This window comes from Sinohyriopsis cumingii, chromosome 4 (assembly GCF_028554795.1).
Source record: "Sinohyriopsis cumingii isolate HCF-2022 chromosome 4, ASM2855479v2, whole genome shotgun sequence".
Classification (NCBI taxonomy): Eukaryota; Metazoa; Mollusca; class Bivalvia; order Unionida; family Unionidae; genus Sinohyriopsis; species Sinohyriopsis cumingii.
Window position 1 is genome coordinate 89,253,873 of NC_142964.1, and position 17,500 is coordinate 89,271,372.

The 17,500-nt window shown below is 36.3% G+C and overlaps 1 protein-coding gene across 8 annotated transcripts in view; it reads right to left on the reverse strand.

Annotated features, from left to right (window-relative positions):
- LOC149801634 (uncharacterized) overlaps nucleotides 1–17,500 on the reverse strand; it is a 39,003-nt gene that overhangs the window by 19,759 nt on the left and 1,744 nt on the right. For 6 of the 8 annotated variants that reach the window (XR_016420702.1, XM_089955900.1, XM_089955897.1 and 3 more), the window contains exons 2-6: nucleotides 13,481–13,657; nucleotides 4,427–5,145; nucleotides 3,850–3,904; nucleotides 3,383–3,481; nucleotides 1,154–1,295 (exon numbers count right to left, since the gene is read on the reverse strand). Coding sequence is in view for 1 of the 8 variants with exons in the window: in XM_089955904.1 (XP_089812030.1) it covers nucleotides 1,261–1,295; nucleotides 3,383–3,481; nucleotides 3,850–3,904; nucleotides 4,427–4,435 (198 nt within the window). In the remaining 7 variants the exon portion in view is untranslated. Of the gene's footprint in view, nucleotides 1–1,153; nucleotides 1,296–3,382; nucleotides 3,482–3,849; nucleotides 3,905–4,426; nucleotides 5,146–13,476; nucleotides 13,732–17,500 lie in introns of all 8 variants that reach the window. The other 2 variants (XM_089955898.1, XM_089955899.1) reach the window with 2 other exon arrangements.

Here is a 17,500-nt window from a genome sequence, read left to right on the forward strand (position 1 = left end):
GCCAACCATTTAGACAGTGAGTTAACTCACAGTTGTTATGCAATACATTGTGTACGACTAGTTTGCACGTGTCCTTCCTAACCGGGACACACTGACACTTCTGTTTGTATAGTATGTACCACTTCGACTACCTGTCATTTTTATAGTTTTCGTCCAGTTTTGGCAAAATTTTCATTGGATCGGAAACAAATCTTTATTTGAAAGAAGTTGATACGTGAACAAGTACCAGAATATATTCGATAGGTCGCTAAAAGGACGTATAGTTTACAAGCAAATGGAAGAGAGAAAAACTACCAACTCTTGCAGACTTTACTACTGCTGCCGTTACTGCTGTCACATTTCTACTATTACCAGTATTTACTTGTATTATATCTGCAACCTATCTACGTGTGACTTCTACCACTATTTCAATGTATCTTTTCTTCCTACAATTACTACTAATATTGATCAAACTTCAACCGTCACTTCTTTTGATTGCCAAGGTTATCGTGCTTATCGTCAACATGATGATTATAAGCGTCGTTGAATCAGAACCAAGAACAACTACCATTACCACTATCCCCTTAAATTATCATTGTTTGCAAAGATTTACCTGCCGGTGATGACAAAGTATGCAACACACCCCAAGGAAAAAATGTCCGATGCCGGTTGTGGCCTGAACCCTGTCAACCTCTCTCTTTCTCTCTCTCTCGCGCGCGCGCAATTATCTATAATCTCAATTTATCAGTAATTACAATCGTCCAATTTCCCAAACATTTTCTTACAGCATTATGTCACTGATTCATTCCGCATGTTTTTATATTTTACTTAAAACATGCCAAACATAAATGACTGCAAAAAAGTCTAGAAAGTGACGTTATCCAAGAAAATCCAAGTCCCATATCTTTCTCTGATGCCAATTCATACAAATATACTGGATCTACTATACCATCCCTTTTCAAAATGTCAAAGCAAATAATCAGAATGTAATATTTCTGCACTCACCACCAAATGTCCTAAATAGCATCAGTATCTTTGAAATGCTATATTGAAAAAGTGTAGGAGTTACTCGTGGCACGGAAAGATAGTATCAGACATGATGTACCTGCTTAATATTAAAGTTGCTCATCATTTGTTTTTCATAAGGATAAATATAAAATTGAAAGTCACTTACTAGCAGGGGCATTCCCAAATTATTTACTAAAATCTTGCTGGGCCTGATGCCTCCATGCAACACCCCATGTGTCTGAAGGTAGGCAAGGGCCGAGAGCAACCTTATAGTCAGGAACTTCGCACTTTCTTCACCAAAAACTGCCCTGAAAAGGAAGGTACTATTTTCAGCAGCATGATTCATACACTTCGCAATGCAGTATGGACGATTTATGTTTTCTGGTTAAATTTCATTTCAAAGATGAATGTGAAATCGGTACAGTCAACACACAGTATGTACCCTCGACGATTTATAATTTTAAGTAAAGGTGTATAGTGCGAACTGGAAAACGCTCGGCTCGTTTGAGTTACCAAAGTACATGGCAGAACAGAGTATCTTATCAGGGACCTCAGTGATGCAAATAAAAAGTACCCCACTATTCCTATTTGTCGGAAGAAAAGACAAGGCTAAGAAGGGTAAAGAAAGTACCACTGTTTTTTACTCGAAAATAAAGCGTGTTTAAGAAAAAAAAGTCTTCACTTTTACAAGACGATAATGTTACATTGGGATGGCATTGAATTTGAAACAGTATGAAATTTCATTCAAATCAATAAACTTGGAAAATGTCGTCTTCGTAAATGAACTCTTGTATAAAGTGCGGCATACTCAAAATATTTCAAATTCGAAATGGTCATGACAAAAGTTGTAATCATGATTAAAGAGTACTCGCAGTAGGGCTATACTTTATATAGATGTTTAGACTACTCGCTGAATACGCTAAGAATTAGGAACGGAATTCGCTCCAAACACGTGGTTAAATGTCCGTCATAGTTTTGCTTCATTTATTTTTTTAACATTTATCCTTTGTAGAAGAGTTATAATCCGCGGAGCACTACGAAATAATTACTTTTTGTACATATCCTGTAAGTTTTAAACTATTTCCACACCATGTACCTTGGCTATGCAAGAATTTAATTCGAATTTCATATTTCATCAATTTTTCCCTTGATATACGTCAATAAGGGATTGCCACAATACAAAGAGCTAAATCGGATCCATTAATATACTTTAGTTACTGACTGTCCCATCTATGCAATGGTAAATCAAAACAGTTAAAGATTACTTTCATAACTCATAACGTTTCGGAAGCTTTATTGATTACCTCCATACCCCCATCCACCAACACATGCACCAAGATTCCTAAATTAGCCGAATGGTGGTTGATGTTGGCATACGATTGTGATGAACTTACACTATATTTTCGGAATGTATAAGCCGTGTTCATGAACTATTCAAATTACTTTGTGTTCTAATTTGAAACAATTAAAAAGCGTCTGAAAAAACAACATAGAAAATCGACCTGTCACTACAATCCCAGCACAATAAATTGAACATATTACCCAGAGTGATTATAAAAGCTTCATCCGTATTTCGTTTGTAATGTGCAATAAAGGTTTGTTTTTTTTAAAATAAAAAAAATCATTTATAAATCAGGGTTAGGCTTGTTCTATGGTAAAAAGGACGTTGTTGTTGTAGGGTTTAACGCCATTTTTCAGCACACGATAGGCTATACATGGCGGCCAGTATTAATGGTGGAGGAAGAACCCGGGAAATCCCCGGAAAGAACCACCGACCCTCGAGAAGCTACTGGCAAGCTTTCTCACATATCCACATTGGCGGAATCCGAGACTCGAACCCATGCAGACAGAGGTGAGATGGCAGTGATCTGTAACGGAGAGCGCTTCAGACCACTAGGCCACTCGGGGCCCCGTAAAAAGGGCGTGATGAGTTGTTATTTAGACTTTTTCAGGAAGAAATTGTATTAAATATTGAATTAAAATTAAATTCCTGCATACCATTAGCATGTTGTGTCAAAATAATTGCAAAATCCAGGACGTATTTATCACAAGTATATGGCTTTTTGAAACGGTGGAACTATAGTGTTCCGTGAGCTACACGTTTTCTACAAAGTATATAGCTTATAGGAGAAAATAATGCCAATTGTTGTGTTTGATATGTTTAACCCGTGTGAACGAAAACCTTTTCGGCGCGTAATTTGAATTTATTATGCGCTTAATTAGAGCGTAGATCGCTAGTAGCCGGCTACTATCTGTATATATGTAATTTCTACGAGTGAGCAAACATGTATACATGCTCGTAGGTACATCTGAGTTTTGAGGTGGCTTCCATATATGATGAATAAATATTATACGTGTATAAGTAAATAAACAAATAAAAAACAAGCAAACTTACCTATATGGGTCTTTCTTGAGGAGGGTATGGAGATCGCCATATTTTGCCTCCACGTATATGACCCATCTGTGGCTATTGTATTGCAAAATCCCAAACAACCTGCGCAAAAAGCGTACTCGTATGTGTAATTTGAAATTTTATTAATGTATTCAAAGTATTTTAATTTATATGCACAGTTTTGGAATAAAATCCTTAAAAATTATATGAATGAATTGATTAAATCAATGGTTATCCACACCATCTCTTTAAATTTTATTTCTGTTTTTGTAAGTTTAAATAAAGGTTTTGCTTTTGATTATTTACCATACTTGGTTATATTAATTTTTTGTCGTCTTTCTATTCTTTCATCTCCGTTTAAAAAGAAAATTATGCAAGCTAATTTTAATACAAAGACCTTCATCTTCGAGACACAAAAGGAAATAACACGTTAAAAGTATTACAAATATAATCCTTATATCTTTACTCACTTCGGTAGATTCTTCTGTAATCACTGGCAACGAAGTGAATGTGTCCATAGTGGCCCTATTTCAATAAAATAGAAAAGGTTCCATAATTGTTCAAAGCATGTACATTCGTAGAAAGGTATGTAATGGATTAAGGCATGATTGTGTGAGCATGTCGTAGGATGAATTGTCTTAGTTTGACAATAATTCATTCAAAGTATGAAGAATCTCCATCAAAAGGAAATATGAGCAAATAAAATAAACTTGAACCAAAAACTTACTGCGACAATGTTTACAGGGGCGAGCTTGCCTGCCTTATAACTAACCTCCAGCGGAAATGTTACTGCTATGACCAGCTTCCGGTAAAAATGGACTAAAATAAGAATAAGGACGCACAATATTTCCCTGAATTCGATGCGTTAATTTTCATTATTTTTTCGCAATCTCGTGAGCCATGAAAATTAAAGATAGAATTTGTAAAAAATTGTTTAATGTGCTTTATAGTTACGTTATTTTCCACAATACTCTTAAGTTTGTTAAAGTGATCCTAAATTGAGGAAATTTTAAAAAGAAAAGAAAAAGAACACGCACTGTCACTTACTTGGTACATCTTCTAATCACCAACCTCTACCAACAGTGACGTCAGATGGATCTCTTTGATGTTGATATCAATCAGGGACTAGTTTACTTCCAAAGTGTCTATGGAGGGTAGCTTTGACATACGATTTTCAGAATTAGGTTGACTTTTGATAGTGTTTATGTCAGCAATTACTTGTCCTATTTTCCCATTGTTTAAATGGGTCCCAGAATCTTTGCTTTCCACACCTCCTTTTGTCCCTTCAGTGGTGAACTCTAATGTTCCAGGTCTTGTAAGCGGCTCATATTCGACTGCGATGAGATGGAGATAAAAGGGATATTTCTTCTTCACGTAGGGGACGACCTGCATATCTGTAGGCAGCGACGGATAACTTTCCTAGGAGCACTCGAAAATTTTAGAGGTTATCCATGATCTCTCTAATCTTCATATCTTGTCGCAATTGGTACACGAACCTGCATTTTTATTCTGTGCCTCTCCCCGATGTTATATGTTTCATGATCCAAGAGAGAGGAGTGTCTACCGCCTCACCATTGGGAATGGCAGCTGCCTCAGATTCCCTTCCGTCAAAATTATGAGGAGACTATTGTCATCTTCAAGACTGAAGATGTCCTTGCAGAAGAGTTCGCGTAACTCTAAATCGGGGTGATCTGATTTTTGAATGGATTTGTTAGGACTGAATCGTGTGGAGTTTTGTGAGAAGATACAAGAGCCTCCGGAAGAAACTGGAAGAAAGTTAAATAAAGCAAATGATAAATATTGCATTTCAGTGATAAATATTACATACTAGGGTTGTTTTATATAAGTTTGTCGAATTGCATTTCATAAATTAGAGTCTTCGCATGCGCATTCATCCAGTTTGACTCTGAATACGTTGCTAGGTAAAGGAATGGCTGATAGGAAAATAGAGGGCACTGAGCCTCATAACACACAAGGCTTCACAATTGCTTTTATATCTTTTCCGATCAATTATATCGTGTATCGTATTTGTATCGATAACAAAAAGGGAGCGACACAAACACAGGCATATATGTTTTGACTTTTCCATTGTTTCATTTGTTGTCAGTGCATCGAATGGGTGCATGTTTAATTAAACATAAAACAACGACAATGAACTAACGAACGAACGAACGAATGAATGAATGAATGAATGAATGAATAATTTTTTAAACTGTAAAACAGGTAATCTGCCCAAAAATCTGCATAGAAAGTTAATACCGTAATAAATCTGGGCTGTGTGCCATTGGTATTTACGTTTCCGTTTACAGCCATGTTAGATTTTAGTGATTAGTTGTTTGATTACGGGAAGTCGGTGTTGGGAAAATATTTATCAACCCGAGTAGATCGCCAATGCCTAGCACAGCATTCGGGGCCCCGAGTGGCCGAGTGGTCTAAAGCGCTTTCCGTTACGGATCACTGCAATATCACCCTGTCTGCGTGGGTTCGAGTCTCGGATTCGGCTAATGTGGGTTTGTGAGAAAGCTTGCCAGTAGCTTCTCGTGGGTAGGTGGTTCTTTCTGCGGTTTTCCCGGGTTCTTCCTCCACCATTAATACTGGCCGCCATGTATAGCATCGTGTGCTGCAAAATGCCGTTAACCCCTACAACAACAACAACAGCACAGCATTCACGAGATTTTTCTATAGCATGGATTAGTTTCGTATCTTGAGACGGGTCAAAGTAGGATAAAGTGTTTCCGGTGACCACGTGGCCAAGTAGTTACTGTCTCAATTTAGAAGTGTTGATTGACTGTGCCTTTCACTGTGGAATATTCGTGACAGGGACTGATATTTGTCAGGAAATAATTGGGAAGGGATCACTCCTTTATTCTGAGATGCCTTTTTTTGTCCGTGTGGAAGCAGTGTTGTGGAGGTGCACACGTGAAATGTGGCTTGGAATTGTACTTCGACTGACCTGGAGATGGAATCGGAAAATAGTTCCCATCATTAGGTAGTTGAGTTACGTTTTCTGTTTCATGGTGTGAAGTACTAACGATAAGCCATCCTAATGTGAAACAAAGAAAAGACATGCAGTTGCGAAGCTATAGGTGTGTACTTGTGGTCATTGATTGATTTGGAGAAACTTATTTGTAGTCTGCGCGTAATGTACTCTTCCAGTAGACAACGACTCTTGTTTTGAAGTCCTTGGAAATATGGGAAAACAAGCGGCTTCCGACCAGAACACACGCAGGTGTTTGATTCGCTCAGTAGAGAGAGCCCTTTGCGTGTAAGAATGCACAGTACATCAAATTTAAGGTCAGAATGCACACTTTAGACATGTTATTCAAACGATAGTGAAATATAATAGCGGTTTGCTTCAAACAATAACAGTAAAACCTTTAAGACATTATCATAGTTGATTTTAAATTGATATGTTACTATCAACACATATCAGATTAGAATAGCATCAAGGACAAAAGTATTTATCTTTCTAAAAAAACACAACAGGCCCAAATTACATGTATAAAAATACGGTACAACCGCTCAGCATAGACACTCTCCGACTAACACTCTAGCTCACTTACACTTGCCGATTTGTTTGTTGCAAACTGTTTACTTAATACTACTATTATGTCTACTGCTACTTCTAATCGTCATCATCATTATCATCCCTAACTCATAACTGGTGATGTTTACTCAAAGTTTGGAATGTTAAAGCCACCCCCCCCCATTCAATCCACAAACAACTACATCATCACAAATTAAAGAGATCTATCGAAAAATCAAAATTGTCTCTCCCCTCCCTCCTCTCTCTCTCTCTCTCTCTCTCTCTCTCTCTCTCTCTCTCTCTCTCACACACACACACACACTCACACTCAAGCATACACAAAGCCACACTTACCTCAATGTCGATTTCATGTTTTCTCTGGTTCTTTTTCCTGATTCGCATGCAAAACGTTATTTGTAACAAACTTTCTTAAATTTTTCAGCCGTTGGAATTTTTTTATTATTTTGGTCAAAAGTAAACAGTGCAAATATCACAGGGAATTATCTTTTTTTTTTTGGGCACCAGACAGATGCCCCCCCCCCATTTTCCCAAAAAAGTGAAAAGTGTTTTATGTGTAAGTATATCCCCCAGGTATGTTGCTTGTTTTATTTTTATAAAAAGAATTTTCAATCAAAAATTTAATTATTTTAAATTTTTGATGGGGTATTTATATTTCCTAGTGTTATCTATAGGGGTGTTCATCCGAGCCAAATTTCTTTCACCTAGCTCGAATTCGCTCCCCTAGTTCGTGTTTGTGACCTTTGCTAGAGGTCTCCTTAGTCTCGTGTTTGCTATATGTGTATTGCTATTGCTAATTATTTCGCTTGCTACAAAACATACACCTTTACTAGTTTCTACCAGGAGACAAATGACGTCATTTCTTACGCGTACTAGTGTCCTCGTCACGTGACGTATGCAATTTTACTGCCGCACCCTTTGAAACGACTAGCTTTCCATTCCACATCTTCGTGTTTTAAACAGTGTTCAGTTTTTAAAAGTTAAAGTTTGCCTTGACATTTGACATTCGGGATAATATTTTTGACATTTGATCTTTGAGAGCATACGCTGCTTAACGACGAATCCGTACATAGTTATTTTGGCGTAAATCAGTTTCATTTAAGCATTTAATCTGTACCAGATGAGATGGGTATGTGGCGCTGCATTCCATATTTTCAATGAAATGTTTTTTAAAAAAACCAACATTTCCGACGATAACTCATTGGTTGCATATACTATCCACAGTGAGGTTAGTTCAGTACTGCATATCTTGACGAAAGATCGAGTCTACTGAGACCCATGGCTTAGTAATTTTCTAGATTTGCACACATAGATTGCTATTTAACACGAGGCAGTTGAATAATGTGCCGTATACGCTACTCTTAACAATAGACCATTCCGGTGGCCTTGTGGTTGAAGTGTCTGCCTCGGATGTAGGAGGTCGTGGGTTCGAACCCCGACCGAGACATATCAGAGACTTATACAAATGGTAATAACATCTGCCTCGCTAGGCGCTCAGCATTAAGAGGTTAATGTTAGGACTGGTCGGCCTGGTGTCAGGATAATGTGACTGGGTGGGACATCACATGCAACATGTCTGCGGCATGATACCCCGGTGCTAAACATCACTATAAACTGCTACACTGCAGACATCGTAACGATATGACTGAAAAAAAGTTAAAGCTTCATATGAACCCTTCTTAAGGAGATGTTTTCTTGTCCAGATGATATGATATATTAAAGCCGCACGATACAGAAATGTATCACAGAGAATGTATGTATTTGTGTATGTGCGTGTGTTTACTATTCTACATGATTTCTGACATGCTGAAATATGTATACCTGTAACTGCTAACCAGTATAGTGCGTATATGGATAACAATCCCTATGTTAATCCATTTGGAATCTCTGTGTGTGTGTGTGTGTGTGTGTGTGTGCGTGCGTGCGTGTGTGTGTGGTTAAGATTTTTAACGTAGCTTTGACAGTTCTTTCAGTCATATCGTTACGATATCTGCAGTTTGACAGTTTATAGTAATGACTAGCACTGGGCATCGAGCTAATTGTCTGATTGTTTAGCACAAAGGAGCAGTCATTTTAGTTAGCTTTTACCTTAGATCATGTACACTTTTCACAAATACAATATCAGCCACAGTACATTAAAGTAACATAGATGTATGCCAATATTCTCTCCATTGTGCATGTTGCAAATGTAAACAACTTCACCATACACCTATCACTCTCTCAGAAGTGCATAATAACTGTAGAGCTATGTAGTAAGATGTATGCATGATGGGAAAAGGGCAATAACTGCATCAAAAATGGACCGAGTAAGACAATCCCTTTTAAAACTCAGTTGAGATTAAATTATGTGTAAGGATTGAAGAAGAATGAAGAAATACACAAATGAAAATATTGATAGGAAATCTGGTTACTACAGGTAATACGTTAATTAAATTGCAGGTGATTGTAAACCTTTTTAAAAAGTGTGTGTGTGTGTGTGTGTGTGTGTGTGTGTGTGTGTGATTTGGATTTTTAACGTAGAATGAGCCAGATGTATTTTCTGATACTACTAATATTGATTCTTTGGCACGTGTTATCAAAGGATTAACCTAAGCTGAGACCCACATTGACCTCATTTTGGTGTCAAACTCTGATATAGTTTTACATAATCAACCAAGTTTTTCGCCAGGTAATTCGATATCATATTATTTAACAGACATTTACAATATAACGTATCTTGCGCTAAACCAAGGCACTAAGGTTACGACCGTTTTCTTTGATATTAGTTTTCGATATAGTTTGGCATAAAGTATTCATAGTCTGGCATAAAGTATTCATAGCTTGGCATAAAGTATTCATAGCCTGGCATAAAGTATTCATTGCTGGGCATAAAGTATTCATAGATTGGCATAAAGTATTGCTCAAAGTGGAAAGTGTTAGTGTTCATCGACATTTGTTATTATGGTTTGAAGGTTACTCACTGTCAAGAAATTCTAAATTGTCAGATGTTCGATGCATCAACTCTGGAGACCCCAAGGGGTCCATCTTGGGGTCTTTATTACTTTCATTTTCATCAATCATATTGAAGAGAATACAGAATCTTCGATGAGACTAGTTGAAAAACATATCTTAGCTGTTGAAATCTTAACCTCAGCTATTGAAAAGATACATAAATGGTCCAGTTATTCGCAATTTACATCTGGATAAGACTGAAGCATTGCGAATATCACGAGAACGGAACAATAACCACCATCATATCATACATGTCCAAAACAAACCTGCAAGAGGCTAATCAGCACAAACATTTGGGCCAATAATAGCCAATAATACCACTTGACACGCCCATATTAAATATATTTCTGATATAGTCCGGGAAAATTTGGTTGTTTAAAAGTTTTAACTGGATAGATTGTCTTGGAAAAAGGTGAAATTTTACAATTTATCAAGCGTCGATTACGCTGATCACGTTTGGGGCAACTATACAATACGAGGTAAAGAGTTACCGGAACAAAATAAATCTTGAGACGATGAGAATAATAACAGTTTAAACCAAAAAGATCCCCTACACAGTCGAATCGTGAAACTAATTTTGGAAAGCCTTAACTCTTGACGTTTCATGCATAACTTGATTCAGTTATTTAAAAATTATCACAGATTAGCGTACATATATATATATATATATATATATATATATATATATATATATATATATATATATATATATATATATATATATATATATCTGCAAGAGTTATTTCGACCTTTAGTAATAGACCAAGAAATCTACTCCACTAGATCGACAAACATTATTCGACCTTCACAATTTAGAACAACACTGCTCCACAATTCGTTCTTTCCATCTACAGTTCGAATATGGAATTTGTTACCCAAAGACGTAAGAAACAATCGTTCATTGAATAATTTCAAAGCCTACTTGAATCAATAAAAAATCACTCCATGTTATTATTATATTAATGATAGAATGTCACAGGTTATGCACGATAGGCTACGGTGATAGAATGTCTCAGGTTATGCATGCTAGGTTAAAAACAACGTGTAGTAGTTTGCATTACGATTTATATACGTGTGGTAGTTTGCATTACGATTTATATATGTGTAGTAGTTTGCATTACGATTTATATACGAGTCATGCATTAGAGCATTGCACCTGCGATGAAATGAAGACTGTAAAAACCTTTCATCTAATCTGACTACAAACTTGCAGCACGGAGAACGAAGATATAAATGTAACCAGTATACAAAATTTCAGCTGTACCAGATGATTGCATATATTATACCGACCCTATGTTGTCAGCACAACAATGGCACACGCTTTCACTACCTCTGGAGTATTATATTTTTAAAAAACGATTCATTCATCTTTTTATCTATGTGACTCTTATTTCCATCTTCTCTTAGTGAACTCATTCCATCTAAGTGTCCTTTGTCATTCTAACCAGATTTAATATGATGTATTTCAGGGCTAAGTGTCCTTTGTTATTCAAACCAGTAGTATTAGTATGAACTTCAGGGTTAAATGTCCTTTGTTATTCAAACCAATATTACTAGAATGCAATTCAGCGCAAAGATTTCTTTGTCATTTAAACCAACAGTACTATGAGGAACTTCAGGGCTAAGTGCCAGTGACATTTGTCTTTCAGACCAATAGTACTAGGACGCATTTCAGGGCTAAGTGTCCCTTTTCATTCAAACCAATAATACCAGGACGTATTTCAGGGCTAAGTGTCCTTTTTCATTCAAACCAATAGTACCAGGACGTATTTCAGGGCTAAGTGTCCTTTTTCATTCAAACCAATAGTACCAGGACGTATTTCAGGCTAGGATATATTTCAGGGCTAAGTGTCATTTGTCATTCTAATCAATAGTACTAGGATGCATTTCAGACTAGGATGTATTTCAGGGCTAAGTGTCATTTGTCATTCGAAGCAATAGAACTAGGATGTATTTCAGATCTAAGACTTGTCATCGAGTTGATGTAGCGAGACACTGTTTTCATTTTTTTCAATGTTGATTATATATATATATATATATATATATATATATATATATATATATATATATATATATATATATATATGGTTTGATCTTACAACTTCTATTTTCCGTTTGTTTGGGATAAGTTTTCTATTTCTGATATTTTGTATTTGCTTCAGTTTGGACAAATCAGCACAGATATTTTCCCGTGCTTCATTCCGATTGATGTGTTGCAACATTTCTCGTATTTAAATTTTGATCCTTGTTTGAGCAAACTACTACGATTTCATCGTCAATTTATTTTGGCAATACACAGTCAGGCCCAGCCCTAGGGCGAGGCGAACGAGGCAACCGTGTTGGGCCCCGCGCTTTCAGGAAATCAAATCCGCAATGCAATTTTTTTTGCTTGGGGTCCCGTTCATCGCTTGCTGCCTTGGGGCCCCGCTTGCTGCCTTGGTCCCCGCACATCCTAAGGCCGGGCCTGTAAACAGTAGAAAATAGCCAAGCAATTGCAGATGATTCATTTGTACAGGTAGACTTCAACATCGAAGCCAAACAAATATAAACATAGGGTACATTGTGAAATGAAAGGCAAGAAAGATTTACTAATTATAAATAAGTAACCCTGGTCACAGGGTTTGTTGCAGATACCACTGACACTACCAATGGGATATTACGTTACAAGGTCCGAAGCAGACACGATTTAGAAGTTGGTAACGTGCGAGGTGGGAGACCAAACGATATTATTGTTCTTTTTGGCCCATTCGTCTACGATGGGAATAACATCCCGACTCTGCTGTTTTTAAAATTTATATGAAATGTTTTTGGAAAACCTTCCACCCCACCCCACCCACACGTCCTATTTCCCCGTATTGCTTTTCTTGCCAGTTTTATTGCGCACATGACACGTTGACAGTTCCTACTCAATATAAGTGGTGGCGACACTTGATTAGGAAGGCCGGACCCTCACCAACCAGTATTAAGAATCACGTTCCATTCTCGTGCACATAATTCGAAAACGGTATGCATATTTAACATACACGTGAAAAGGAATATATGTGCTTATTTGTGATTTATGTATGGTGTTCATACAGGCTACAACTGTAACAAGAAATGACATCAAATCATATTTATGTGTATTATTACGAATGAATCTGCTGCAAATGGATCATTCCCCCCCCCAACCATACTGATCTTTCATTGTTTTTCATTTACTCACCTTTTTATAAATTGCATATTTCAATAAATTTGCGTAACAGATTTTCGAGCTTAGGTTAATCCTTTGATAACACGTGCCAAAGAATCAATATTAGTAGTATCAGAAAATACATCTGGCTCATTACAAAACAAGTCTTTTTTCTTCTCTATTTTTCAAAAATCAACAACTTCGCACATACCCCTTTTAGACAGATATAATCTAATGACAAAATAAACCCCGGACCAAATCGTAAGACAAAAAGGTTTGAAACGAACAAACACAATATAAAAATAAAATCATGGATGTAACCTAGAGCACCACATTAAATTTAAACAAATACAAATTAATACAATATGTCATAAATGTCGCTACGTAAATTACCAACCGCTCTCGTTGCGTCACGAGCGAATCGTGTGAGACGGATTCCCGCCCAATGCTTTACAATTCAGATACTCCAATGGTCGGAAGAAATAAGCTGGAGGGGTCCCGGATGGTCGAGTGGTCTACGGTGCTCGCTTTTAGGGATCACTAACATCTCATCTCTGTCCTAGTGTGTTAGAGTCTTTGTAAAATTAAATAAATACTGTCATTACCATTTATATGAAAGCGAACCGTGTGGAGCTTGCATGAGTCTTTCTGCAATTTAAAATTATGTACATTTGAAAGGCATTAACCTATAAACTAGAAATATATCAATTGTAACAGGCATTTGTTATTTGTCATTGGCAATCATAAATCCGTAATCAAAACACAAGTAGTAATTTTGCCTGCAGGCACACTTCCTTTTTACAAATACCATGTCAGCTGTCATTCAATGGAGGGCTTTTAAAACATTTTGGATATAAAAGATGGACTAATTTATATTTACATGTCCACATGTTGACATGCTGAGATGCTGAGGACATTATATTTCGTTAAATAAAGTTTCATAAGGAATACAAAACAACAACATTCCATATCTTATTGATTGCCAATAATGTGAGTCGATTTATATCATTGCCAATAATGTGAGTCGATTTATATCATTGCCAATAATGTGAGTCGATTTATATCATTGCCAATAATGTGAGTCGATTTATATCATGTCCTTATTGAAATATGTAAACTATAAACAGTGTAGCGCAATAGTGAACATTACTAACAATATAAGTTTAACAGAGAACAATGAAAACTTAATAAGACTTACATGTTTTGTGTGTGCTAAATTTAAAAACTAGATTGTTTAATTTTTGACAAAATCACGAGAATATCTATTGACACTGACAATCTGTGATAACTGTAAGTTAGATCATTGTATAGTTATATGCATTGCTATATGTTGTGCTGTCTGTTTCGTTGTGGTCTATTAGGGTACCGGTGCATTTAAAATAGACATTTAATAACACCATAGAGAAGAATAGGGTCACATGTATATCTGAACAAACCAGGTCATATAATTTCTTCCTCTAGAAATATTCCGTTACCGGGATGAACAAATGATAAACTGATAAACTAATTTTCGACAATGTTATTTTTCATTGGTAACGGTGAAATAGACATATGCCAACAATCCTCATTCCGATGTCTTTTTGTCGCTACAGTATACATCATAGGTCAAGTATATAGTTACCAGATGAGGCGTAGGCATTTAAATCTAGGATAATGTAATCTGCTGCGAGTTTGTCACACGATCAACTGAAATAATTTTATATAATTTGACTAATTAAAACTAATTAATTTATTATATTGACTCTTGTCAATTCCGTATCCAGTATAACATTGATTGAGATGCTCGGTACTGACCTGATAGCGAAGACGATACTGAATCGATGCCAAGGTGACAAGTCAAAGTAGGTTACAAACACTAAGCGGTCAGCCTGTCCACATGTCCTCTGAGAGACAGACAGTTTTGTATAGATTGAAGTGCGTCTGGGATTTCCCCAAGTTACTGAGTGGTGGTTAATTGATTGACACGTAATTGTAATCAATATTTCCACCAATATTCCATCAAATTTAGGTTGCAGTCAATTGACCAGAAAGCCCGCATTATTGATCTTAGGAAAGAGTAACAAATTCTGACCGAAACAGAGTACAGTGCTCAGAGCATGGCTATCTTAGTGGTTAGCAGAACAGAGATTGGTGGGTGTGCTTTTGCCGAATTTTGCAGCTGATAGCAGCCTGAAAGTCATTAAATTTGTCTGCAAGCGAAATTAACACGCTTTTACTTGAAACTATAAGCTTCCAAATATTACATAGTCTCTTTTTTATCAAATCAGAAAAACTCGAGAAAGTTATTTAGGGTTATATAAATGGCATAAAGTGGAATCAGTTAAATGGTGTAAGCACATGGAATGAATAGTTCATATACGAGAATTCATCTCAAGGTGATAATAATAAACCAAGAAAAGAATTTATTTCCACCAAAGCAATTTAAAGTTTATAAAAAAGCAAATAAAATATCTAATGCATATTGAGAATTTAGGTTTACAAATCCTTGATTTCAATAAAACTTTTCCAACATTGAATTTTTAATGCATTATTTGAAGAAAATTCATTTTCACTACTTGTCGAATCATTCTAGATAAATGTGGCAAAAAGTTAAAATATCTTGAAATTTTGATATGCAGACAGTTGAGGTATAGAGTCTGAAAATTTCAAATGTGAAATGAATACATGATTCAAATGACAGAACTTTTGATATTTTGTTCTCACCAAGCTAGCGATTTCAATGTCATTCTCATTGTAGCTTAAATGCATTTGTCCCACAGTTTTGAATATGGAAGAATACTTTCCTTGATGTTTTGAAAAGGAAAGATTACAAATTACCATGGATGACTTCCTTTATATTGTTTTTTAGAGATAACTACCTAAGACCATACATTTGCACCATCTAAACATGAAAATAAGCAAACATTATTTCCGGAGGCGGCGTTAGGAGTACACGGGGCCTAGGGCCGACCATGACCGCGCGGGGCCAGAGTATCGGTATCTCGATTGGTATGCTACTGCAAACACTGATTATGTCTAGACTAGATCAGCTTTCGCGATTTGCGTGCATTACGTGTGGCCTGTATCAGCGTTTCCAATTTACTGGAGAATATAACTTGACAAACTCATAAGGACGACCTTAGGCCTGAAGCGCGGGGCCCCCTAAAGAGAGGGGCCTGGGGCGATCGCCAACTTACCACCCCCAAACGCCGGTCCTGATTATTTCAGACAGTCATCGTTTCCGTCATCAAAGACTTGATTACAGTGAAGCTCATTTAAAATGCAACAGTAATTTAAAATAAGTGGACGATGTATGGTTTTATGAATTCTTTGCTATTATCATTGCATTATAGTTTATTACACAAAATATTACACAGCTGGGGTCTGATGTAATGTAACAAACAGAGGATCTAATACCCTAAACTGAAAGGTTGGCTGATCACCGGTCAATATATACATTGCACATGCAGGTAAAAACACATTTCTTCACAGAAAGGTTTGACTCGTGAATGAGGATGAGCAGAGGCAGACAGACAGTGCTGACATGCAAGAGTGTGAAAATTACAAAAACGAATAAAGTACATCTTTACAGGGATGTATGTTTTCTCAATACACACTTCGGCTAAAAATGGCGAGAAAGGAAGACGAGACACACGACTCGTTCAGAGATATTTTGAATTAGCGAAAACTGGAAAATATGCAGTTTGATCAAGGGAAAGAATTTTACAACCACATTGCAGAAAGAAAACAAAGAAAACTAGTCCACTTACTCAGACAAAAAACTTCTGTTTATGAAAGTTTCAGTAGAACTCTTTTGATGAAAATGCTGGTTCAGTAGATGGAAATGTTAAAATATTTCACTCATAATAAAACCAGAAAGCAGATAGATGTGTTTTTTTATATTATTGATGGATACAATAATACGTATCACATATCAATTTATATGCTACCAATTAATGCCAATTAACCTAAAATAGGTCCAAAGTATGGATTAACGTATTTCAGTATCTGACAAATGACACATATAGAAAGCTTAAATATAATTAGGACTGAAAATTAGGATCTCAAAATAGAAATAATGTTTTGTTCTATTTATCTCAATTTCTCTTTTCAGTACCTCGTGCACAAGTTTATAGCCCTCTATGTTATTGTTATCCATTTCAATTTTAGAAAAATATTTATCGTTTAATTCGGCGATTGTATCCGTTTTCACAGGATCTGTAACGTAATTATTTATTTTATAAGGGCATAGTTTTTTTTTTCATAACATTGTCATTACATTTTCAGGTGAGTTTTATGTTCTGGACTTGTGCCTGCTTGTTTTTTTATGTTTGTCTTTCTAATTTAGACACTCAGATAACACTCAGATAACCCAACTTGCTTGAGAATATGAACCGTTCTTATTAAATGTGGTACACATTCCAAACATTGTACCTGA